The following is a 25,618-nucleotide window of genomic DNA, read 5'->3' as shown; positions in this document are numbered from 1 at the left end:
GGGATATAAATGCCGCTATTAGAATTTAGCTTTAAAGAGGGTTGACAGCTCAGATGAGCTGCGCCGCATACCGGAGCTGTTGCCGGTGTGTGTCAAGCTCTTGCTTACGTCCTGAAGGTTGTGGGTTCAATGGTTCAGGTAGCCAGCTCAAGGTTCACTCAGCCTTCCATTTTTCCGAGGTCAGTAAAATGAGTACCCAGCTTGGTGAAGAGGTTAATTAATAAAAATTACTTGAAAGCGCTGCTGAATAAGTTGGCACTATACAATTAACAAGATTAATTTTGTATTATATTTTACAGTTTTGGGCACCAGTACTCAAGAAGGACATATCAGAGCTTGAGCGGCTTTATAAACTGGCAAATAAATTAATAAATGGAATGGGCAAACTACAATACTCAGAGAAGCTATCAAAATTGAGGCTATTTAGTTTAGAAAAAAAGACAACTCAGGGGTGACCTCATAACTATGTATAATTATATCAGGGTTCAATACAGAGATCTCTCCCATCATCTTTTTATATCAAGAACTGTGACAAGGGGGCATCCTTTACATCTAGAGGAAAGAAGGTTTCTACACCAACATAGAAGGGGGTTCTTTACGGTAAGAGTAGTAAGACTATGGAGCACTCTACCTGAGGATGTGGTGATGGTGTACTCACTCCAGGGATTTATTGTGATTGCCAGATCTGGAGTCATGAAGGATTTTAACCTAAATTGAAGAAAAATTGGCTTCCATCTCATGGGCTTTTTGCCTAGCTCTGGATCAATATTGCAGGATAATAGGATGAACTGGATAGACATGTCTTTTTTCAACCTTGCGTACTGTGTCACTATGTACAGTGTTGACAAAATATATTTTCACAAGATGTATTTTAACTAGTAATAGTTCACCTCTTTTTTTAATTCCACCTTTAAATTCCAGAATAAGAATTCATTTTTAATCACCATAACCAGTCTCTGTGTTAAGGCCCATTTACACACAAAGATAATTGTTCAAAAGATTGTTTTGTATAAACTGCTAATGGACACTAATGTCCATTAGCAGCTTATTACCTTCATTTGCATGTAAATGAGCCTCTGGGACCTGTATGCAGAGAACAGCAAGTGGTCTGTTCTCTGCATTCAGCTCCTTTGTTCTGCCATGAGGCTGCAAGCTGAATACAATGTAATCAGCACTCCCTTGGAGAATACAGCACCTTGGACAGCAAGCACAGCATGTGGTCTGTGTAAACTTCTCTCCGGCTGAAAAATTGATTTTATGCTCACCTAAAAATCATCATTCAGCCTAAGAGTGAAAGATGGGAGCATTTGCACACAACAATTATCGCTCAAACGATGGCTTTTGAGCAAATTTTTAGCACTAATCGTTGCGTGTAAATGGGTCTTTAGGCCTTCTCCATATCACCTTTGAAGTGTAAGATCCATGCCAGATTTTTCTGACGTGAATCTGACACTTTAATCCACAACAGAACTCTCAGGCCACAGCTTTAAACTCATATTTAGCCCCAGTGAATGGGGCAAAATCCATTTGTAGCTGCCCAATGTGGTTTCCATGTCAAGAATTGACAGGTTAATATTTTTTTCCCATGATGTGGATTTCAAAATCCATGCATGGAAAAAATCCACTATGTATGAACTTTGGTGCGTATTTATGTAGCCATCAACAGAAACTTTTCATGTGTCAAGTCTCTGTCAATCTGCTTTCACACTGTGTTTATTTATTTTTTGAAATACCAAATTTTTAGGCTTCCCTCACACAGACGTTTGCAGAAATACTTCGTTTTTCAATGTCGCATTTACTGTGGTTTCAGTTGCATTGTCATGCATTTCTGACAACATTTTGGCTGTGTTTCCAGCACAGCTGAAAACGCTGCCAGGAACCGGAAAAAAAGAAGCAATACTCATCTAGCAGGAGCTGTCAGGATTCCTCACAGTGCTCTCCGGCTTTCTTGCAGGCTTCCTGTGCAGTTGTCAGCATTTATTGCTGGTAACAGGGATTGAACACCCTGCCTCCAAAAAGAGATTGCTTTGAGTGGCTGGGTCGGCGCTCGAGAACCAATCATAGCCAGCACTCAATGCACTAATCACAGTCATTCATATTCACAACCAGAACAGACATCACTTTAAAATCGCAGCATTAAAATTGCTGTGTTTTAACACTTGTCTGAGAAGCCCCATTGTAATGAATGGCAGCGCTATACAGCATTTAGTGCAATGCTCAAAACACAGCGGTAAACACTGAAAAAAAATGCCTGTGTGAGGAAGGCCTGGGTGGCATTTTTTCACAAAATGTTTTCTCAGTAAAACTGTCACTTCCAAATGTTATCTAGGAGTTAATAGAGAATTATTAAAAGTGACATATACAGTTGTAGCATTTCTTTTTCACTTGTAGTTGTATTTCTTTTTTTTTCTTTGGTTGCTCATTTCCAAAAAATAGCAGCCCACCTGTCCATGTGTTGTATCTGGTATTAGAACTCAGATTGATTTAAGTGAATGGATCGGAGTTGCAGTACCACACACAACCTGTGCATAGATGTGGTTGTGTTTTTAGAAGAAAGCAGACATGTTTTTCCAACCCTGGACAACCCACTTTATGGCCCAAAATATCCAGTGATTAAAACAAAAATATTTACAGTTAAAGAACAACTGTACTTACCAACACAGCGAATAGGTGGACTCCAGCCATTTGTTGTGCATGTACGACGTTTATTTGGCTCTGTCTGAAGAACATATCCCCTATCACATTCCACGTCAATTTCATCTCCATATTTGTATTGAGCTTTCGTTGAAACTAGTTTCCCTTTTTCCACATTTTGATAAGAATTGCAGACAATTTCTACATTTTAGATAAAAACAAAACATTAATTAGAGAGAGAGAGAGATTGATTATTGGATAACTGCTTAAGCCCCATTTACACTGATAGATGATCGGGTCCGCGTTATTTGAGTCAAGCTTTTCGTAAAATTCGAGAGCTCTACTCGAGTAACGAACCCCATTGACTACAATGGGTGACTCGAGCATTTTTGTATGTGGAACGCAGGATCCCGAGCTTTTTTTTTTTTTTCTTGGTTCATGTCTGTCTCTCTCTCTCTCTCAGAGTGAGACACAGCAGTGGCTGCTAATAGAACAATGCAGCTGCTTTGTATATGCAAACAGCTGTTGTATTCTCTTCACTTACAGCCCGTGCCCCGCTGTTAATTCACAACAGGACACAGGCACAGAGAAGGTTATCAGTGCAGTCGGCTGATAACAGCCTGCTCCACTGATAACAGCAAGCTAGAATTCAGGGATTAGCGACCTGTGCACAAAAACTGCATGATGCCCCTGCATTTAGATAGAACGAGAATCGCTCAAAAGATGGCTGTGAGCGATTTTTGAGCGATTTTCATTGTGTTTAGAAGGGCCTTTAGAAATATCATATAGCATAATCTAATGTTTATAGGTTTACTGCAGACAATGGCAGGAGGGGGAGGGGGGAGTAAACCATGGAATGGTATTGGTGAAGTCTAAATCTCTGGTGCTGAAGAACATTCACCCGACCTCACCTCAGATTGATTTGATATGTACCATGGATGCTGAGTATAATATTGTTTTACTTTTCAAAATCTTGCTGATGCAATATTTGTATGTCCTGTTTGTTTCCCTTTCGATAAAATCTTTCTTGATATCTTGGATGTCTTTTGATATCCTGTATGTATAACTACTTTTAACCCTTTGAGTAAACTTAATTAATATTTGACCTATGTGCATGTGAACCCATTTATTTTTGCTGTGGAACTCACCATGAGGGCTCGTTCAGACGAGCGTGTTCTTAGCGCTGCAGGTTCCTATAGAAGTGTTCACATGGATGATTGTTAGACACGCTGAATAAGCGTGTCCAGCAAAGATAGGATATGCAAGTACAAACTCGCATGTCTGCTCCTGTGATTTCCATAGGCTCCTATAGAAGCCTTGAAAGCGTGCAGCATGTGCCTCGGATCGTTTGAACAGGCAACTTCATGAAGCATGAAGTCACCCGTTCACGCGATCTTTTCAGGACTATAGCAGCGCTGTTTTCTCGCTGCTTAGCAGCGTGAAAACAGCACTTAACTGAACGAGGCCTAAAACAACATTGAGAAGAAAAAATAATTGTGCCAGATTTACCATTTTTTTCCATCTCCCCCATTACCCCCAAAATACTAATAAATTCTACTCTCTAACATAATGAGCCATTTTCTTTTTTTTTTTTTTTTTTTGTAAATCAGTTTTTTATTGACATTTTTAAAATCTTTAACACTTCAATCAGCATAATATAATACGTAAGGATTTTTAACATTTTCAACAGTATGAACTACGTGTCTCGTGGGTTATGACCCGATCCTCCGCACGCCAACAGTCCTGTCTCCAACTTTTCCATGTGCTCCCAGTCAAGGGGTTCGATATGCAATTGGGATTAGGAGTCCCCCCTGCCCAGTTGATGCTAAGGGGATGGAAGTACCAGGGGGTTCCCTCTGCTTTGGATTTACCTATAACTATTGGCGTGTCGGAGGGTGGGGGCTGTCAAAGACCATTTCTCAGTGAAACACAACAATGCATAAACTAATGTGCAAAATAATTGGTAAACATGGTAAAATAGCAGTTAGGTGAAAAATAGAAATGGGATAAAAGAAAGGCAAGTTATTAAATTAAATTAAAATTAAAAGAGGGGAGGTTTGGAAGGTGAGCGGGTGGGGTGGGAAGGGAAGGAGGGGATGGGGGGGGTTTAGGGGGGGGGCTGGATGTAGGCTCCATGCGGGTCCCACTCTCTCCTACCTCCCCTGCCTCAGCACCTGTCTTTTGGAATTGATGCTGCATCCACGTTCAACGCCCGAGGCCCATCCATCTCCTACCATCTCCAGTCGTCTGAGAGCTGCTTCCTCCTCTGCCAGCTGGTAGGTGATGGGAGGACAGTGGAGCATGGGGCTCGCTCCTAGCTCCCTCATGTTTCGTCAGGGCTCAACTGGTGCTGCTCCCTGATGTTTCTTCTCATGTCGCTCCAGGGAAACCAGGTCAGAATAAAGTCCTCATGGGTGCCCCTCTTCCAGCTTGTAAGCTCTTCCAGGCTGCAGATCATATCGGCTTTTTCTCTCCACTGTTTTGGGGATGGTGGGGTTTGTTGTAGCCAGTATAGTGGTATTAATGCTTTTGCAGCGTCTAATAAATGGGCTATTAATTTATTTTTGCGCGGATGGAATTGTGTGGATGGTTTCCACAAAAAAAACATGTCTGGTGTGATTGTTAGTGCCGGGGAGAGGACCTTTAGGTCCTTTTCCACTTCCTTCCAAAACGCAGTAATACCTGAACACTCCCACCAGATGTGAAGAAAGGTTCCTACTTCGGCATCGCATCTCCAGCATCTGTTATGCGGAGCTAATTTGTAATTATATAGCCATTGGGGGGTTTTATACCACCTGACTAATAATTTAAAGTGGCTTTCTTGCATGAGTACACAAGGGGACAGTCCGTAGGCCATATCGAGAATTAATTTAGTGTCCGCCGTCGACAGGGAGATACCCAGCTCCTTTTCCCAAGAGGTTAGGAAATTAGGTTTGGTAAATATGGGGGGTGCTATAAAATTTTTTCTTATGGTGGATATTTTCCTGGCGTTGGGCGTAGGTGCTCCCAGACTATTTTCAAAACTTGTTTTAGGTCTAGTTGACTTATATGTGGACAGAAATTCCTTCATGATTTCTTTGACGTGTGCCGCCTGTAGGAAGGAGAGCGAGTTGTTGGGTGCCAGTGTGGTTAAGATGGCTTCTGGGGGATTGTGGGCTTGATTTTGAACGTCCTCTATCGTGCTATTCTCAAGCTGTTTCCATATACTGGAAGATCCTGGGTCGTGGTGGGTCCCTGCTAATCTGCTTAATCCACATATTGGTGTCAGTGGGGAGGGGTCTGGGGCTAGCAATTTTTTAAGTCTGTCCCAGATCTCGCAGGGGCCTCTGAGTAAGGGGTTAAAGCTTTTCGCTCTGTACTGGTTTTTAACTGGGAGCCATAGGTCCTCCAGCAAAGTGTCGCCGTGTGAGGCCATCGCCAACTTCTGTAATAGAAGGTCTCTGGGTGGATGTGTCAGCTCCATCCAGTAGCTAAGCTGAGTAGCATGGTAGTAGTCCTGGACGCTTGGCAAGTCCACCCCCCCCCCCTGACTTCCTTCTCGTCATCAAGCTATATGCGAGCCTGGGTCTTTTCTGTTTCCATACATAGCTCGTGAAGAGAGTTCTTAAGGATTTGAAGAAGGAGAGTGGGAGGTGAATAGGAATCATATGCATTCTGTAAATTATTATAGAGAGTATGTATGACTTTAGGATATTTTTCCTCCCGAACCACGACAGGAATGGGAGATCGTATGAGCGCAGGAGAGACTTGGGGGATCAAGGGTTGGAAATTATGCAGGTATAAGTCCTCGGTTTTTTTAGTAATCTTTACTCCCAAGTAGTCTATCGCTGTCTCCGACCATGTGAAGGGTGAGCTGGATCTCAACGGCGCACTTTGTGTTTTTGGGATTGAAATATTGAGGATTGTGGATTTGGTGAAGTTTACCTTGAAATTTGAGAGAGAGCCAAAGTCCTCCAAGAGTGCAATGAGTCTGGGGAGACTTTTCTCTGGTTTAGTGATTACAAACATTATATAGTCTGCAAATGCGGCCGACGACAATGTATGTGAGTGTACGCTCAGACCTCTAATATCCGGGTCCTGCCTTACCCATTGGAGGAGAGGCTCCATGGTGAGAATGAAAAGCATGGGGGAAAGAGGGCAGCCCTGTCGTGTTCCGTTGCGGATGTCGAACGGCGGCGAGAGTGCTTCATTTATTTTTAGTCTCGCGTGGGGTTTTGTGTAGAGAGAAAATATGGCTGTAATCAGGGAGGTGGGGAAATTAAATCTGTGGAGTACCCTTTCCATGAAGATCCAGCTCACCCTATCAAACGCTTTCTCCGCGTCGCTACTAACAAAGGCCATTGGGATTTTGCGAGTTTGGGCATACTTTGCGGCATGGAGTAATCTTACGCTGTTTTCCCTACCCTCTCTGCCTCTAACAAATCCAGCTTGTTCGGGGTCTATTAGTGCAGGTATAAGTTCTCCCATTCTCCTGGCCAAGAGTTTAGCCCATACTTTTATATCTTGGTTAATAAGAGAAATAGGCCTATAGCTGCTGCACTGTTCCGGATCTTTTCCTTCTTTTAGGATAAGAGTTATGTACGCCTCTTGCGCTTGTTTGGGCAGCTCTGCCCCGCTCAAGAGAGCGTTAAACAGTTCTGTTAATCTGGGAATTAGTTGCTCCTTAAAGGCTTTGTAGTAGGCTAGCGAAAGGCCATCCGGCCCTGGGCTTTTACCATGTGGGAAGGAATTTAAGACCTCTTCTATCTCCCTTTCTGTAACCGGGGTTAGTAGGCCCGACGCCTCTGCTTCTTCTAGTTCTGACAAGTCAAGGGATTTCAGGAGCGCATCTATTTTTTCGATAGTACTCTGTCGGGATAGGGGGCTGCCGTTCTCCTTCAGGTTATATAATTTTGAGTAGTAGGATTGAAATTCCTTCGCGATTTCATCAGTGGAGGAGACCGCCGTCCCCCTGTGTGTCTTTATAGAGAGGATCGCATTCCTGACCTTAGCTTTCTTTAGCAGTGCTGTCATAAGCTTACTGCCCCGGTTACCATGGGCATAGTAGGTTTGTTTGACATGCATATGTTTTTGTTGAACTTGTCTGTTAGGATACCACGCAGTTGGTGTCTTAGGGAGGCTAGCTCTTCTAGGTTATTTTTCTTCTGTGAGAGTTTGGCAACTCGTTCTAGATTTGCTATTTGGGAGAGTATTTTGTCTATTTTTTTCTGGTTCTGCTTTTTGACTCTCGAGCCGAGAGCTATTAAGAGGCCTCTCACGTAGGCTTTATGAGCCTCCCATACCATGGGTGTATCAACGCGTCCGTCTAAATTATTTTTGAAATATTCTTCTAAGAGGTTTCCTATGTTAATTCTTTACTCAAGGGAGTCCAGGAGGGAGATAATGAGCCATTTTCATTGTTTATTAGGCCCTGCCATGTACTTGATTGTGGGTGTGCTTGGTACTGCATCTCATTACCATTTACTTGAATGGAACTAAGCTACAGTACCAAACACAGCTGCCTGTTCAGACTACCTGCATAAACAATGAAGGGGATGTGGCAGCCCCCCATCAGTTAAAGACATGAAAAATCCCTTTAAGGAAAAACTCACTCAGAATCACAAGTACAGTGCAGAATGCAGTATGGCATAATGTTGTGCGCACAAGGCCTAAAAATAAACAGCAAATATTTGAATGTGACTAGAAAGTGGGCCTCCAGAGTCAGTTCTACTGGGGAGCCCTTGGTACCCCAGTCTGACACTGCTAGCAATAATGATTCTTCTTCCACAAAGCTATACATCAGTCTGTTCAGCTCCTATACCATGCTGGCTGTAGATCAGGCACTATGCTCAAAATTGCAGGTTTTCTTTATATTATATAGATGCTAAGACCTCCTGCCCACAGCCGGGTTGGATACTCGCAGCTGGATGCGACCCATGTCCCGGCATTGACCTCCCGCTTACCTGTCGGGCGTCTTCTCTCTCCGCTCTACGATGTGCTGGCTGGTTCACAGCCAGGCATGCGCAGAGCAGAGCGGGCGCGTCAGCAGTGACGTTTCTATGTGGGCCTCACAGAGGCTCGCAAAGAAATAGGACAGGCCGCAATTTTAATACTGTGCGGGTTTTCACGCGGTCAAACGCGGTTGTCAGCATAGGATTGCATAAACTAATGCAATCCTATGGCAGCATGCAACGACGGAAATTCCGCACAGAATTTAGCCGTGGAATTTCCATCTGTGGGCATTGGGCCAAAGAGCTTAATAACATACTTAGTCCCCCTGCACACAGGCGGAAATTCTGCAAAACGCAATCCTATCAAGACGGTCGCGATTTTTCCGGGTGAAAACATACGCGTAAAACAAATGGTGGCATGCTATATTTCTGTGGGGGTCTCACAGAGGCCAGCACAGAAATGTCTCTCCCTGCAGGGGCTCGGGTCGGGAGAATTCTCGCAGCGGGATCCGACCCGGCCGTCAGCAGGCGGCCTTACAGTGTAACAAATATAATATAAACAAAATGGAGATTGTTTTAATACAAGTCACAGTATTCAGTTCATGGCATATTACATGCAAACACATTATTATATATTTTATAAATCAGAAGCAAAGCTTATACGAACCGATACATGTAGGTTGAGGAATCCAGCCATCTTTAGTGCAAGTAGCTTCTCCATTTTTAATAGTGTTAAGTCCTTCATTACAAGTAATTTGTATTACATCATGATTTTTGTAGACAGGTTTTTTCAGACCATTCACTCTTCCGTTATCTACTTGTGGGAGTTTGCAACTAATTGCTACAAGAAAGTACAATAATTAGAGACTATATTGTTTTTTATGCAGCAAAACAAATGATTAGTATTCAACTACTGAGATGTTTATTTACTACACATAAAACAAAGAAAAAACGAAAACTGCAGAAATACATTCCTCATATGGAATATCACTATTTTTATTCTGTTTCTATTAGAGATGAGCGAGCACCAAAATGCTCGGGTGCTCGTTACTCGGGACGAAATTATCGCGATGCTCGAGGGTTCGTTTCGAGTAACGAACCCCATTGAAGTCAATGGGCGACCGGAGCATTTTTGTATTTCGCCGATGCTCGCTAAGGTTTTCATGTGTGAAAATCTGGGCAATTCAAGAAAGTGATAAGAACGACACAGCAACGGATAGGGCAGGCGAGGGGCTACATGTTGGGCTGCATCTCAAGTTCCCAGGTCCCACTATTAAGCCACAATAGCGGCAAGAGTGGGCCCCCCCCCAACAACTTTTACTTCTGAAAAGCCCTCATTAGCATGGCATACCTTAGCTAAGCACCACACTACCTCCAACAAAGCACAATCACTGCCTGCATGACACTCCGCTTCCACTTCTCCTGGGTTACATGCTGCCCAACCGCCCCCCCCCCCCCCCTGCACGACCCAGTGTCCACAGCGCACACCAAAGTGTCCCCGCGCAGCCTTCAGCTGCACTCATGCCACACCACACTCATGTCTATTTATAAGTGCGTCTGCCAGAGGAAAAGCAGGCACACACTGCAGAGGGTTGGCATGGCTAGGCAGCGACCCCCTCCCCATAAAAGGGGCGAGCCGATAGACCACAATGCTGTACAGAAGCAATGAGAAATCCAATCCTGTGCCACCTCCATCTGGAGCTGCACACGTGGGCATAGCAATGGGGAACCTATGTGCCACACACTATTCATTCTGTCAAGGTGTCTGCATGCCCCAGTCAGACCGCGGTTTTTTATAAATAGTCACAGCCAGGTCCAACTCCGCATTGAGAATTCCGTGTGCACCCACAGCATGGGTGGCTCACTGGAACCCACCGGCGGTACATAAAAATATCCCATTGCATTGCCCATCACAGCTGAGGTAATGTCGTGCTTAATGCAGGAGGGCTTCGGCCCACACTGCATGCCCCAGTCAGACTGGGGTTCTTTACACGTGGACAGATGTGGGTTAAACTCCGTGTGCACCTACAGCATGGGTGGCTCCCTGGAACCCACCGGTGGTACATAAAAATATCCCATTGCATTGCCCATCACAGCTGAGCTTAATGTCGTGGTTAATGCAGGTGGGCTTCGGCCCACACTGCATGCCCCAGTCAGACTGGGGTTCTTTACAAGTGGACAGATGTAGGTTAAACTCCGTGTGCACCTACAGCATGGGTGGCTCCTTGGAACCCACCGGTGGTACATAAATAAATCCCATTGCATTGCCCATGACAGCTGAGGTAATGTCGTGGTTAATGCAGGTGGGCTTCGGCCCACACTGCATGCCCCAGTCAGACTGGGGTTCTTTACAAGTGGACAGATGCAGTTACAACTCCGTGTGGACCCACAGCATGGGTGGCTCCCTGGAACCCACCGGCGGTACATAAATATATCCATTGCAGTGCCCTACTCAGCAGAGCTAACGTCAGATACAATACAGGTGGGCTTCGGCCCACACTGCATGCCCCAGTCAGACTGGTAATATGTACCTTAACAGTAACCTCATTGGTGGTAATGTGGTGGTGACTGCGGACCTGGTAGCACGGTTTTATGTAGTTGGTTTTCAGAATGTGGCCAGGATTAAGTGGGCCGTGGCGGGGGGATGGTGGTGGTGCTCTCTTGTTGTGTCGTTAAAGGTGAAATTCTTGGACTGCCACCAGACGGACCAATGCAAAGGTATTTGCCAAGAATGTTTTCATTGTTGGAGGAGGAGGGGGATGTTTTGGAGGCACTATGTGTCCTCTACACGTGTCCGTGGTTATATGCACCTTAACAGTAACAGCGTTGGTGGGAAATGGCCTCGCCGCCATCATGTCTTTGTGAAGCCTCTGTTTCCACACCCCAGTGACATACCATTAGCAGCGGTATAGGCAGAGCCCAGAATTATTAACATTTCAGTGGTAGCATTAGGGACAGGCCCCACTAACATATCACTAGCAGCAGTATAGGGGGAACTAAGACTGCGCTCCATTTCAGTAATAGTAGCACTCAAAACAGGCCCCATTAACATTCCAATTGCAGCAGTTTAGGGAGATAACAGTCTCTTTCACATTTCAGTAGCTGCAGTATAGACAAGGCCCCAGTTACATTTATATAGCTAAAGTGTAGGCCAACCCCACACACCTTTCTGTACCATGAGTGCAGGCGAAGAACATAGAAATTACTATGATTACACTGTAGGTGAGGGCCCAAAAAAATTGGTGTACCAACAGTACTAATGTACCTCAGAAAAAATTGGCCATGCCCAACCAAGATGGCAGGTGAAACCCATTAATCGCTTTGGTTAATGTGGCTTAAGTAGCAACTAGGCCTGGAGGCAGCCCAGTTTAACGAAAAATTGGTTCAAGTTAAAGTTTCAACGCTTTTAAGAGCATTGAAACGTATAAAAATTGTTTAGAAAAATTATATGAGTGAGCCTTGTGGCCCTAAGAAAAATTGCCCGTTCGGCGTGATTACGTGAGGTTTCAGGAGGAGGAGCAGGAGGAGGAATATTATACACAGATTGATGAAGCAGAAATGTCCCCGTTTTGGATCGTGATAGAGAACGATGCTTCCATCCGCGGGTGCAGCCTACGTATTGCTTAGGTATCGCTGCTGTCCGCTGGTGGAGAAGAGAAGTCTGGGGAAATCCAGGCTTTGTTCATCTTGATGAGTGTAAGCCTGTCGGCACAGTCGGTTGACAGGTGTGTACGCTTATCTGTGATGATTCCCCCAGCCGCACTAAACACCCTCTCTGACAAGACGCTAGCCGCAGGACAAGCAAGCACCTCCAGGGCATACAGCGCGAGTTCAGCCAACGTTTCCAGCTTTGACACCCAGTAGTTGTAGGTGGCAGAGGCGTCACGGAGGACGGTCGTGCGATCGGCTACGTACTCCCTCACCATCCTTTTACAGTGCTCCCGCCGACTCAGCCTTGACTGGGGAGCGGTGACACAGTCTTGCTGGGGAGCCATAAAGCTGTCCAGGGCCTTAAAGAGTGTTGCACTTCCTGTACATGCTGCTCGATCTTTGCACCTCCCCTGCTACCTGGCCCTCGGAACTGCGCCTTCTGCCACCAGCGGTGTCGGATGGGAATTTTACCATCAGCTTGTCCGCCAGGGTCCTGTGGTATAGCAACACTCTCAAACCCCTTTCCTCTTCGGGAATGAGAGTGGAAAGGTTCTCCTTATACCGTGGGTCGAGCAGTGTGTACACCCAGTAATCCGTAGTGGCCAGAATAAGTGCAACGCGAGGGTCACGAGAAAGACATCCTAACATGAAGTCAGCCATGTGTGCCAGGGTACCTGTACGCAACACATGGCTGTCTTCACTAGGAAGATCACTTTCAGGATCCTCCTCCTCCTTCTCCTCAGGCCATACACGCTGAAAGGATGACAGGCAAGCAGCATGGGTACCGTCAGCAGTGGGCCAAGCTGTCTCTTCCCCCTCCTCCTCATCCTTCTCATGCTCCTCCTCCTCCTCCTCAACGCGCTGAGATATAGACATGAGGGTGCTCTGACTATCCAGCGACATACGGTCTTCCCCCGCCTCCGTTTCCGAGCGCAAAGCATCTGCCTTTATGCTTTGCAGGGAACTTCTCAAGAGGCATAGCAGAGGAATGGTGACGCTAATGATTGCAGCATCGCCGCTCACCACCTGGGTAGACTCCTCAAACTTTCCAAGGACCTGGCAGATGTCTGCCAACCAGGCCCACTCTTCTGAAAATAATTGAGGAGGCTGACTCCCACTGCGCCGCCCATGTTGGAGTTGGTATTCCACTATAGCTCTACGCTGCTCATAGAGCCTGGCCAACATGTGGAGCGAAGAGTTCCACCATGTGTGCACGTCGCACAGCAGTCGGTGCACTGGCAGATTAAACCGATGTTGCAGGGTGCGCAGCGTGGCAGCGTCCATGTGGGACTTGCGGAAATGTGCGCAGAGCCGGCGCACCTTTACGAGCAGGTCTGACAAGTGTGGGTAGCTTTTCAGAAAGCACTGAACCACCAAATTAAAGACGTGGGCCAGGCATGGCACGTGCGTGAGGCTGCCGAGCTGCAGAGCCGCCACCAGGTTACGCCCATTGTCACACACGACCATGCCCGGTTGGAGGCTCAGCGGCGCAAGCCAACGGTCGGTCTGCTCTGTTAGACCCCGCAGCAGTTCGTGGGCCTTGTGCCTCTTATCTCCTAAGCTGAGTAGTTTCAGCACGGCCTGCTGACGCTTGCCCACCGCTGTGCTGCCACGCCGTGCGACACCGACTGCTGGCGACGTCCTGCTGCTGCTGACATATCTAGATTGAGAGACAGAGGTTGCGGAGGAGGAGGGAGCTTTAGTGGCGGAAGCATACACCGCCGAAGATACCACCACCGAGCTGGGGCCCGCAATTCTGGGGGTGGGTAGGACGTGAGCGGTCCCAGGCTCTGACTCTGTCCCAGCCTCCACTAAATTCACCCAATGTGCCGTCAGGGAGATGTAGTGGCCCTGCCCGCCTGTGCTTGTCCACGTGTCCGTTGTTAAGTGGACCTTGGCAGTAACCGCGTTGGTGAGGGCGCGTACAATGTTGCGGGATGTGGTCGTGCAGGGCTGGGATGGCACATCGGGAAAAGTAGTGGCGACTGGGAACTGAGTAGCGCGGGGCCGCCGCCGCCATCATACTTTTGAAGGACTCCGTTTCCACAACCCTATACGGCAGCATCTCCAGGCTGATAAATTTGGCTATGTGGACGGTTAACGCTTGAGTGTGCGGGTGCGTGGCGGCGTACTTGCGCTTGCGCTCAAACACTTGCTCTAGCGACGGCTGGACGGTGCGGTGCGAGACATTGGTGGATGGGGCCGAGGACAGCGGAGGTGAGGGTGTGGGTGCAGGCCAGGAGACGGTAGTGCCTGTGTCCTGAGAAGGGGGTTGGATCTCAGTGGCAGGTTGGGGCACAGGGGGAGAGGCAGCGGTGCAAACCGGAGGCGGTGAACCGCCATCGTCCCACCTTGTGGGGTGCTTGGCCATCATATGTCTGCGCATGCTGGTGGTGGTGAGGCTGTTGGTGGTGGCTCCCCGGCTGATCTTGGCGCGACAAAGGTTGCACACCACTGTTCGTCAGGCGTCTCTGTGAAAAACTGCCAGACCTTAGAGCACCTTGGCCTCTGCAGGGTGGCATGGCGCGAGGGTGCGCTTTGGGAAACAGTTGGTGGATTATTCGGTCTGGCCCTGCCTCTACCCCTGGACACCGCACTGCCTCTTGCAACCTGCCCTGCTGCTGCCCTTGCCTGCCCCTCTGAAGACCTGTCCTGAGTAGGCGTTGCAAACCAGGTGGGGTCAGTCACCTCATCGTCCTGATGCTCTTCCTCAGAATCCTCTGTGCGCTCCTCCCTCGGACTTACTGCCCTTGCTACTACCTCACCGATAGACAACTGTGTCCCATCGTCATCATCCTCCTCACCCACTGAAAGGTCTTGAGACAGTTGCCGGAAGTCCCCAGCCTCATCCCCCGGACCCCGGGAACTTTCCAATGGTTGGGCATCAGTGACGATAAACTCCTCTGGTGGGAGAGGAACCACTGCTGCCCAATTTTGAGCAGGGGCCCGAGAACAGTTCCTGGGAGTCTTCCCGCGCCTGAGCATGTGTCATTGTAGTGGAGTGAGGAGGCTGGGAGGAAGGAGGAGCAGCAGCCAGAGGATTCGGATTTGCAGCAGTGGACGGCGCAGAACTGTGGGTGGATGATAGGTTGCTCGAAGCACTTTCTGCCATCCACGACAGGACCTGCTCACACTGCTCATTTTCTAATAAAGGTCTCCCGCGTGGACCCATTAATTGTGCGATGAATGTGGGGACGCCAGAAATGTGCCTCTCTCCTAATCGCGCAGCAGTCGGCTGCGATACACCTGGATCAGGAGTTCGGCCTGTGCCCACACCCTCACTTAGGCCTACGCGTACTCGGCCGTGTCCACGTCCTCTAGGCCTACCCCTACCCCTCAGCATGCTGTATTACCAGTGATTTGATTTCCCAGCCAGGAAATAAATTGGCACAAGCCTGCTGTTAAACTTAGCTGGCTGCGTATGATTTTTGTTTAAGTTCTCCACCCAGCACACGCGTACCCAGAACGCTGAGGACTGTCAGAGGCAGGCCAAATAGAATTTTTGCCCTTTTTTTTTAAAGGAAAGGCCCACTGACTATATTCAATCAATAATAAATGTGTTGTGTGGCCCTGCTGTGTGTCACAGAACTGCAGTGTTGCACTGTTATTAACTGCAGCAGAGCGGTGATTTCCCAGCCAAAAAATAAATTGGCGCAAGCCTGCAGGCCAAATAGAATTTTTGCCCTTTTTTTTTTTTAGGAAAGGCCCACTGACTATATTTAATCAATTAATAAATGTGTTGTGTGGCCCTGCTGTGTGTCACAGAACTGCAGTGTTGCACTGTTATTAACTGCAGCAGAGCGGTGATTTCCCAGCCAGGAAATAAATTGGCGCAAACCTGCAGGCCAAATCGAATTTTTGCCCTTTTTTTTTTTTTAAAGGAAAGGCCCACTGACTATATTCAATCAATTAATAAATGTGTTGTGTGGCCCTGCTGTGTGTCACAGAACTGCAGTGTTGCACTGTTATTAACTGCAGCAGAGCGGTGATTTCCCAGCCAGGAAATAAATTGGTGCAAGCCTGCTGTTAAACTTAGCTGGCTGCGTATGATTTTTTTTTACGTTCTCCACCCAGCACACACGAACCCAGAACGCTGAGGACTGTCAGAGGCAGGCCAAATAGAATTTTTGCCCTTTTTTTTAAAAGGAAAGGCCCACTGCCTATATTCAATCAATAAAATATGTCTTCTGGCCCTCCCTACACAATTCTGTCCCTGGAGTATTACTGCAGGGCGCAATGCTCTGCACGGCGGATTTGGAAAAAAAAAAAAAGTGCAACACTGCTAACAGCAGCCTCCACAGTACTGCACACGGTTAGATGTGGCCCTAAGAAGGACCGTTGGGGTTCTTGAAGCCTACACTAACTCCTAACACTCTCCCTGCCTAACCACCACTTCTGTCCCTTTAGTATTACTGCAGGGCGCAATGCTCTGCACGGCCGATTTGGAAAAAAAAAAATGTGCACCACTGCAAAAGGCAGCCTCCACAGTACTGCACACGGTTAGATGTGGCCCTAAGAAGGACCGTTGGGGTTCTTGAAGCCTACACTAACTCCTAACACTCTCCCTATAGCAGCTCCAACACGATACCACTGTCCCTGATCTCTGTCACAACGCATCTGAGGCGAGCCGCGGGAGGGGCCGACTTTTATACTCAGGTGACACCTGATCTCCACAGCCACTCACAGCAAGGGGGTGGTATAGGGCTGGAACATCACAGGGGCAAGTTGTAATGCCTTCCCTGTCTTTCAATTGGCCAGAAAAGCGCGCTAACGTCTCAGAGATGAAAGTGAAAGTAACCCGAACATCGAGTGGTACTCGTTACGAGTAACGAGCATCCCGAACACCCTAATATTCGCCCAAGTATCAAGCTCGGACGAGTACGTTCGCTCATCTCTAGTTTCTATATTTCTTCAGTATTTCTGGGAACCGTGCATTGTTCACTCTGCAAATGTGTTGCTTCCAACTAAAATGTAATAAACATATGTTTTTTGCTTGCACTTGTGGCACTTTTAGTGCAGGACGCTTACGTTTTTCTTGCACGTTTTTTTCAAATGATTTTTATTAACGCGAAGGTCAATAGGACTTTCTAATGTTAAAAGCGCATTCCATCGCATGAAAATCACAATGCGTTTTTAGGCCTTATTTACACGAGCTACTAAATCGCACGACTTTGTAGCGCTACAAAAACATATGTATGTGAAGCCCATGGTTTCCAATGGGTTCTTTTAGGCTACAAAACATCTCTCATGTGAAAGAAGCCATTGGAAACTATGAGCTTCACATACATGTATTTTTGTAGCACTATAAAATTGAGGGATTTTGTAGCCCATGAAAATAAGGCCTAAAAACGCATTGTAATTTTCGTGCGATGCAATGCGTTTTTAACATTAGAAAGCCCCATTGATTTCCGTGTTAAAAAATGCAGCAAAATCGTATTAAAAAAATGCGTGAGAAAAACGCAAGTGTGCAGAAGCCCTTAACCCCTTAAGGACATGGCCTATTTTGGGCTTAAGGACACAACGATTTTTGGCGGATTTTCTTCTCCATTTTTCAAAACTCATAACTAAAGATGAGCGAGCACCAAAATGCTCGGGTGCTCGTTACTCGAGACGAACTTTTCGCGATGCTCGAGGGTTCGTTTCGAGTAACGAACCCCATTGAAGTCAATGGGCGACCCGAGCATTTTTGTATATCGCAGATGCTCGCTAAGGTTTTCATTTGTGAAAATCTGCAAAACCCAAGAAAGTGATGGAAACGACACAGCAACGGATAGGGCAGGCGAGGGGCTACATGTTGGGCTGAATCTCAAGTTCCCAGGTCCCACTATTAAGCCACAATAGCGGCAAGAGTGCCCCCCCCCCCTCCCAACAACTTTTACTTCTGAAAAGCCCTCATTAGCAATGCATACCTTAGCTAAGAACCACACTACCTCCAACAAAGCACAATCACTGCCTGCATGACACTCCGCTGCCACTTCTCCTGGGTTACATGCTGCCCAACCCCCCCCCCCCCCCCGCACGACCCAGTGTCCACAGCGCACACCAAAGTGTCCCCGCGCAGCCTTCAGCTGCACTCATGCCACACCACCCTCATGTCTACTTATAAGTGCGTCTGCCATGAGGAGGAACCGCAGGCACACACTGCAGAGGGTTGGCACGGCTAGGCAGCGACCCTCTTTAAAATGGGCGGGGCGATAGTCCACAATGCTGTACAGAAGCAATGAGAAATGCAATTCTGTGCCACCTCCATCTGGAGCTGCACACGTGGGCATAGCAATGGGGAACCTATGTGCCACACACTATTCATTCTGTCAAGGTGTCTACATGCCCCAGTCAGACCGTGTTTTTTTATAAATTGTCACAGGCAGGTACAACTCCGCAATGGGAATTCCGTGTGCACCCACAGCATGGGTGGCTCCCTGGAACCCACCGGCTGTACATAAATATATCCCATTGCATTGCCCATCACAGCTGAGGTAATAATGTCATGTTTAATGCATGTGGGCTTCGGCGCACACTGCATGCCCCAGTCAGACTGGGGTTCTTTAGAAGTGGACACATGCAGTTACAACTCCCTGTGGACCCACAGCATGGGTGGCTCCCTGGAACCCACCGGCGGTACATAAATATATCCCATTGCATTGCCCATCACAGCTGAGGTAATAAATTCATGTTTAACCCCTTGAGTGGCACGCCCGGAAGATTTCCGGGGACGAGCTCCACTGCTCATAGTGACATAGCCCGGAAGATTTCCGGGCTATGTATCACTATAGGAGCTGCAGAGCACAATGCCACAAGCTGTAACAGTGTGCTCTGCCTGCACAGACCCACACAGAGCAGTGCAAGGGCTTTGAAAAACCAGCAGAAGATATTGCCGACATGTCGGCAATGTCCTGCTTTGTGTACAAGTTGCCATAGAGACCATCGGCTTGTCAGAAGCAAGCCGATGGTCTCTGTGGCAGGGAGAGCTGGTTGTTAGCTGTCAGAGGACAGCTAGGTACTAGCTCTTACAGCAGAGATCAGAGAAAACCTCCGATCTCTGCTGTGTTAACCCTTTACATGCTGCAGTCTATGTGACTGCAGCATGTAAAGGGTTGTCACTGCAGCATGTAAAGGGCTGTCACCATCGGACCCCCGGAATGTGATCAGGGGTCGTGATGGGTCCCTGTGGAAGTCCCCTAAAGGGACAAAAAAAAAAATTTGAAAAAAATTAAAAAAAAAAAAAAAGGAAAAAAATTATTAAAAAAATTAAAAAAACACTTGTCTCCCTTTACTTTGTAAAAAATCAAAAATACAATCACCCATGTGGTATCCGTGTGCGTCGTAATGACCCAGAGAAGGAAGTTAATACATTATTTAACCCCTTAATGACATGGCCCCTTTTTTTCTTTTTTCCCCATTTCTTTTTTTCCTCCCCCCTGTTTAAAAAATCACAACTTGTCCCGCAAAAAACAAGCCCTCATATGGCCATGTCAATGGAAAAATGAAAAAGTTATGGCTCTTGAGACACAACTGCAAAACTAGTTGAAATTCAATGATTAGACCATTTTAAAAAACCTGCCCTGGTGGGCACGACAGGGTGGTAGGAAACCTGCCACTCAAGGGGTTAATGCAGGCGGTCTTCAGCCCACACTGCATGCCCCAGTCAGACTGGGGTTCTTTAGAAGTGGACATATGCAGTTACAACTCCGTGTGGACCGACAGCATGGGTGGGTGCCAGGAAGCCACCGGCGGTACATAAATATATCCCATTGCATTGCCCATCACAGCTGAGGTAATAAATTCATGTTTAATGCAGGTGGGCTTCGGCCCACACTGCATGCCCCAGTCAGACCGGGGTTCTTTAGAAGTGGACACATGCAGTTACAACTCCCTGTGGACCCACGGCATGGGTGGCTCCCTGGAACCCACCGGCGGTACATAAATATATCCCATTGCAGTGCCCAACACAGCTGATGTTACGTGAGCTGTAATGCAGGTGGGCAAAAAATCAATTTGATTACACTGTAGGCGAGGGCCCCCAAATTTGGTGTACCAACAGTACTAATGTACCTGAGAAAAATTGCCCATGCCCAACCAAGAGGGCAGGTGAAACCCATTAATCGCTGTGGTGAATGTGGCTTAATTGGTAACTAGGCCTGGAGCAGCAGCCCAGTAAAAATAAAAATTGGTTGAGGTGAAAGTTTCAACGCTTTAATGAACATTGAAACGTATAAAAATTGTTTAGAAAAATTATATGACTGAGCCTTGTGGGCCTAAGAAAAATTGCCCGTTCGGCGTGATTATGTGAGGTTTCAGGAGGAGGAGCAGGCGGAGGAGAAGGAATATTATACACAGATAGATGAAGCAAAAAGGTCCCCGTTTTGGATGGTGATAGAGAACGATGCTTCCATCCGCGGGTGCAGCCTACGTATTGTTTAGGTATCGCTGCTGTCCGCTGGTGGAGAAGAGAAGTCTGGGGAAATCCAGGCTTTGTTCATCTTGATGAGTGTAAGCCTGTCGGCACTGTCGGTTGACAGGTGGGTACGCTTATCCGTGATGATTCCCCCAGCCACACTAAACACACTCTCTGACAAGACGCTAGCCGCAGGACAAGCAAGCACCTCCAGGGCATACAGCGCGAGTTCAGGCCACGTGTCCAGCTTCGGCACCCAGTAGTTGTAGGGGGCAGAGGCGTCACGGAGGATGGTCATGCGATCGGCTACGTACTCCCTCACCATCCTTTTACAGTGCTCCCACCAACTCAGCCTTGACTGGGGACCGGTGACACAGGCTTGCTGGGGAGCCATAAAGCTGGCAAAGGCCTTGGACAATGTTCCCCTGCCTGCGCTGTACATGCTGCCTGATCTCTGCGCCTCCCCTGCTACCTGGGGCGCGGAAATGCGCCTTCGGCCACTAGCGCTGTCGGATGGGAAGTTTACCATCCGTTTGTCCACCAGCGCCCTGTGGTATAGCATCATTCTCGAACCCCTTTCCTCTTCGGGAATGAGAGTGGAAAGGTTCTCCTTATACCGTGGGTCGAGCAGTGTGTACACCCAGTAATCCGTAGTGGCCAGAATGCGTGTAACGCGAGGGTCACGAGAAAGGCATCCTAACATGAAGTCAGCCATGTGTGCCAGGGTACCTGTACGCAACACATGGCTGTCCTCACTAGGAAGATCCCTTTCAGGATCCTCCTCCTCCTCCTCTGGCCATACACGCTGAAAGGATGACAGGCAAGCAGCATCTGTACCCTCAGCAGTGGGCCAAGCTGTCTCTTCCCCCTCCTCCTCATGCTCCTCCCCCTACTCCTCCTCCTCCTCTGGCCATACACGCTGAAAGGATGACAGGCAAGCAGCATCTGTCCCCTCAGCAGTGGGCCAAGCTGTCTCTTCCCCCTCCTCCTCATGCTCCTCCCCCTTCTCCTCAACGCGCTGAGATATAGACATGAGGTTGCTCTGACTATCCAGCGACATACTGTCTTCCCCCGCCTCCGTTTCCGATTCCAAAGCGTCTGCCTTTATGCTTTGTAGGCAACTTCTCAAGAGGCATAGCAGAGGAATGGTGACGCTAATGATTGCAGCATCCCTGCTCAGCATCTGGGTAGACTCCTCAAAGTTTCCAAGGACCTGGCAGATGGCTGCCAACCAGGCCCACTCTTCTGTAAATAATTGCGGAGGCTGACTCCCACTACGCTGCCCATGTTGGAGTTGGTATTCCACAATAGCTCTATGCTGCTCATAGAGCCTGGCCAACATGTGGAGCGTAGAGTTCCACTGTGTGGGCACGTCGCACAGCAATCGGTGCACTGGCAGATGAAACCGATGTTGCAGTGTCCGCAGGGTGGCAGCGTGCGTGTGGGACTTGCGGAAATGTGCACAGAGCTGGCGCACCTTTCCGAGCAGGTATGACAAGTGTGGGTAGCTTTTCAGAAAGCGCTGAACCACCAAATTAAAGACATGGGCCAGGCATGGCACGTGCGTGAGGCTGCCGAGCTGCAGAGCCGCCACCAGGTTACGGCCGTTGTCACACACGACCATGCCCGGTTGGAGGCTCAGCGGCGCAAGCCAACGGTCGGTCTGCTCTGTCAGACCCTGCAGCAGTTCGTGGGCCGTGTGCCTCTTCTCTCCTAAGCTGAGTAGTTTCAGCACGGCCTGCTGATGCTTGCCCACCGCTGTGCTGCCACGCCGCGTGACACCGACTGCTGGCGACGTGCTGCTGCTGACACATCTTGATTGCGAGACAGAGGTTGCATAGGAAGAGGAGGGTGGTTTAGTGGAGGAAGCATACACCGCCGCAGATACCACCACCGATCTGGGGCACGCAATTCGGGGGGTGGGTAGGACGTGAGCGGTCCCAGGCTCTGACTCTGTCCCAGCCTCCACTAAATTCACCCAATGTGCCGTCAGGGACATATAGTGGTCCTGCCCGCCTGTGCTTGTCCACGTGTCTGTTGTTAAGTGGACCTTGGCAGTAACCGCGTTGGTGAGGGCGCGTACAATGTTGTGGGAGACGTGGTTGTGCAGGGCTGGGACGGCACATCGGGAAAAGTAGTGGAGACTGGGAACCGAGTAGCGCGGGGCCACCGCCGCCATCATGCTTTTGAAAGCCTCCGTTTCCACAAGCCTATACGGCAGCATCTCCAGGCTGATCAATTTGGCAATGTGCACGTTTAAGGCTTGAGCGTGCGGGTACGTGGCGGCGTACTTGCGCTCGCGCTCAAACAGTGGCGCTAGCGACGTCTGGACGCTGCGCTGAGAGACATTGCTGGATGGGGCCGAGGACAGCGGAGGTGAGGGTGTGGGTGCAGGCCAGGAGACGGTAGTGCCTGTGTCCTGAGAGGGGGGTTGGATCTCAGTGGCAGGTTGGGGCACAGGGGGAGAGGCAGTGGTGCAAACCGGAGGCGGTGGACGGGCATCGTCCCACCTTGTGGGGTGCTTGGCCATCATATGCCTGCGCATGCTGGTGGTGGTGCCTCCCCAGCTGATCTTGGAGTGACAAAGGTTGCACACCACTGTTCGTCGGTCGTCAGGCGTCTCTGTGAAAAACTGCCACACCGTAGAGCACCTTGACCTCTTCAGGGTGGCATGGCGCGAGGGGGGCGGTTTGGGAAACAGTTGGTGGATTATTCGGTCTGGCCCTGCCTCTACCCCTGGCCAATGCACTGGCTCGGCCTGTGCCCACACCCTGACTTGGGCCTCGGCGTCCTTGCCCGCGTCCACGTTCTCTAGACCTACCCCTCAGCATGGTGTATTACCAGTAGTGCAGAAACAGAACGCTGTAATTAAATGTGCCGCTTATTGGCCTGTGGTTGGAGGCTGACTTCGTTTTCGGAACGCCAGGAAATAATTTGGTGCAAGCCTGCTGTAACACTTAGCTGGCAGCGTATGATTTTGTAGAACTACTACTCCCAGCACAGACAGACCCAGAACACTGAGCACAGTGGCAGGCAGGCCAAATAGATTTTTTGCCCAATATTTTTTAGAAAAGGCACACTGCCTATATTCAATGAATATGTCTTCTGTCCCTGCCTCCACACTTCTGTCCCTGGAGTATGTCACAAAACTGCAGAGTGTTGCACTGTCAACTGCAACACAGCGGTGATTTCAGAGCCCAGACAGAGCCAGGAAATAATTTGGCGCAAGCCTGCTGTAACACTTAGCTGGCTGCGTATGATTTTGTAGAACTACTACACCCAGCACAGACAGACCCAGAACACTGAGCACAGTCACAGGCAGGCCAAATAGATTTTTTGCCCAATATTTTTTAGAAAAGGCACTCTGCCTATATTCAATGAATATGTCTTCTGTCCCTGCCTCCACACTTCTGTCCCTGGAGTATGTCACAGAACTGCAGATTGTTACACTGTCAACTGCAACACAGCGGTGATTTCAGAGCCCAGACAGAGCCAGGAAATAATTTGGCGCAAGCCTGCTGTAATACTTAGCTGGCTGCGTATGATTTTGTAGAACTACTACACCCAGCACACACAGACCCAGAACTCTGAGCACAGTGACAGGCAGGCCAAATAGATTTTTTGCCCAAATTCTTTTAGCAAAGGCCCACTGCCTTTATTCAATCAATAATATTAATATGTCTTCTGTCCCTGCCTACGCACTTCTGTCCCTGGAGTATTACTGCAGGGCGCAATGCTCTGCACGGCCGATATACAAAAAAAAAAAAAAAGTGCACCACTGCAAAAAGCAGCCTCCACAGTACTGCACACGGTTAGATGTGGCCCTAAGAAGGACCGTTGGGGTTCTTGAAGCCTACAATAACTCCTAACACTCTCCCTATAGCAGCTCCAACACGATAGCACTTTCCCTCAGCTATGTCAGAACGCATCTGTGGCGAGCCGCAGGAGGGGCCAATTTTTATACTCGGGTGACACCTGATCTCGCCAGCCACTCACTGCAGGGGGGTGGTATAGGCCTTGAACGTCGCAGGGGGAAGTTGTAATGCCTTCCCTGTCTTTCAATTGGCCAGAAAAGCGCGCTAACGTCTCAGAGATGAAAGTGAAAGTAACCCGAACATCGCGTGGTACTCGTTACGTGTAACGAGCATCTCGAACACGCTAATACTCGAACGAGTATCAAGCTCGGATGAGTACGTTCGCTCATCTCTAGTGAAGATCGTTACATTTGGAAAAAAAAAAAATTACATTTTTGATGCCAGAAATTGAGTATATCCCAAATGGTATCAGGGTTACTAGTCCCTTAGTAAACCAGTAGTTAACCATCATTTGTGCCGTGGTTATGGTTGTAGTTTGTAATAATAATATTTCCTCTCCTGTTTGCAGTATCTTTTCGTGCACGTACCAGAGATGGTGTGGGGCCCCCTAATGTCATGCTCCCTCAAGGGGTCATGAAAATACTTCATAGAGCACAAATTAAACATCTTTCAGTTTCCAGACTAGCTAAGTATGAGACTGCCCTGCTAGCACCCTCACATATCGCAATCAAGAGGGGTATAGTTCCAAATGCTATTTTATATCTTTTACTGAATTCAGAAGGTTGAAAGGAAGGGGCGGCATGCGCAGACCATGACATTAAATAACAAGCTCATGATTGTATGATTGTCGGAAGATTCATGAAAAGAGAAACTAGGGGTCCTAATAAAAATTATGTTGAAACTGCCATGGTTAATGTAAATTTTGAGTTTTTTTCCCATAGATGGTTCCAAATATCGTGGAAATGTACAAGCAAAACAGGCTATGCAGTGGTAACTGACAGAAAGGGGTAATTATACAAAAACCACTCTTTTCCTCGTCAGAGACTCAGTTACTCAGGAAATAGAGGTGATGGCGCTCACTGAAATATGTAAGCTGACTGCAGGTAGGTCTGTCAATGTCTGCACCGACTTAAGGTACACATTTGGAATCGTACACGATTTCACATCCTTTGTGGCACAGTGGAAGTTTCATG

General features: G+C 48.1%; 1 protein-coding gene across 3 annotated transcripts in view; it reads right to left on the bottom strand.

Annotated features, from left to right (window-relative positions):
- Positions 1 to 25,618, bottom strand: part of LOC136621574 (complement factor H-like) — a 1,208,893-nt gene that overhangs the window by 356,154 nt on the left and 827,121 nt on the right. For 2 of the 3 annotated variants that reach the window (XM_066597135.1, XM_066597136.1), the window contains exons 3-4: positions 9,232 to 9,405; positions 2,656 to 2,835 (exon numbers count right to left, since the gene is read on the bottom strand). The exons of the other annotated variant lie outside the window; for it this stretch is intronic. In XM_066597135.1, coding sequence (XP_066453232.1) covers positions 2,656 to 2,835; positions 9,232 to 9,405 — 354 coding nt within the window. The remainder of the gene's footprint in view (positions 1 to 2,655; positions 2,836 to 9,231; positions 9,406 to 25,618) is intronic. 3 annotated transcript variants of the gene reach the window in all.

Source organism: Eleutherodactylus coqui, chromosome 3 (genome assembly GCF_035609145.1).
Source record: "Eleutherodactylus coqui strain aEleCoq1 chromosome 3, aEleCoq1.hap1, whole genome shotgun sequence".
NCBI classification, from domain to species: Eukaryota; Metazoa; Chordata; class Amphibia; order Anura; family Eleutherodactylidae; genus Eleutherodactylus; species Eleutherodactylus coqui.
This window is presented reverse-complemented; position numbering and strand designations above follow the sequence as displayed.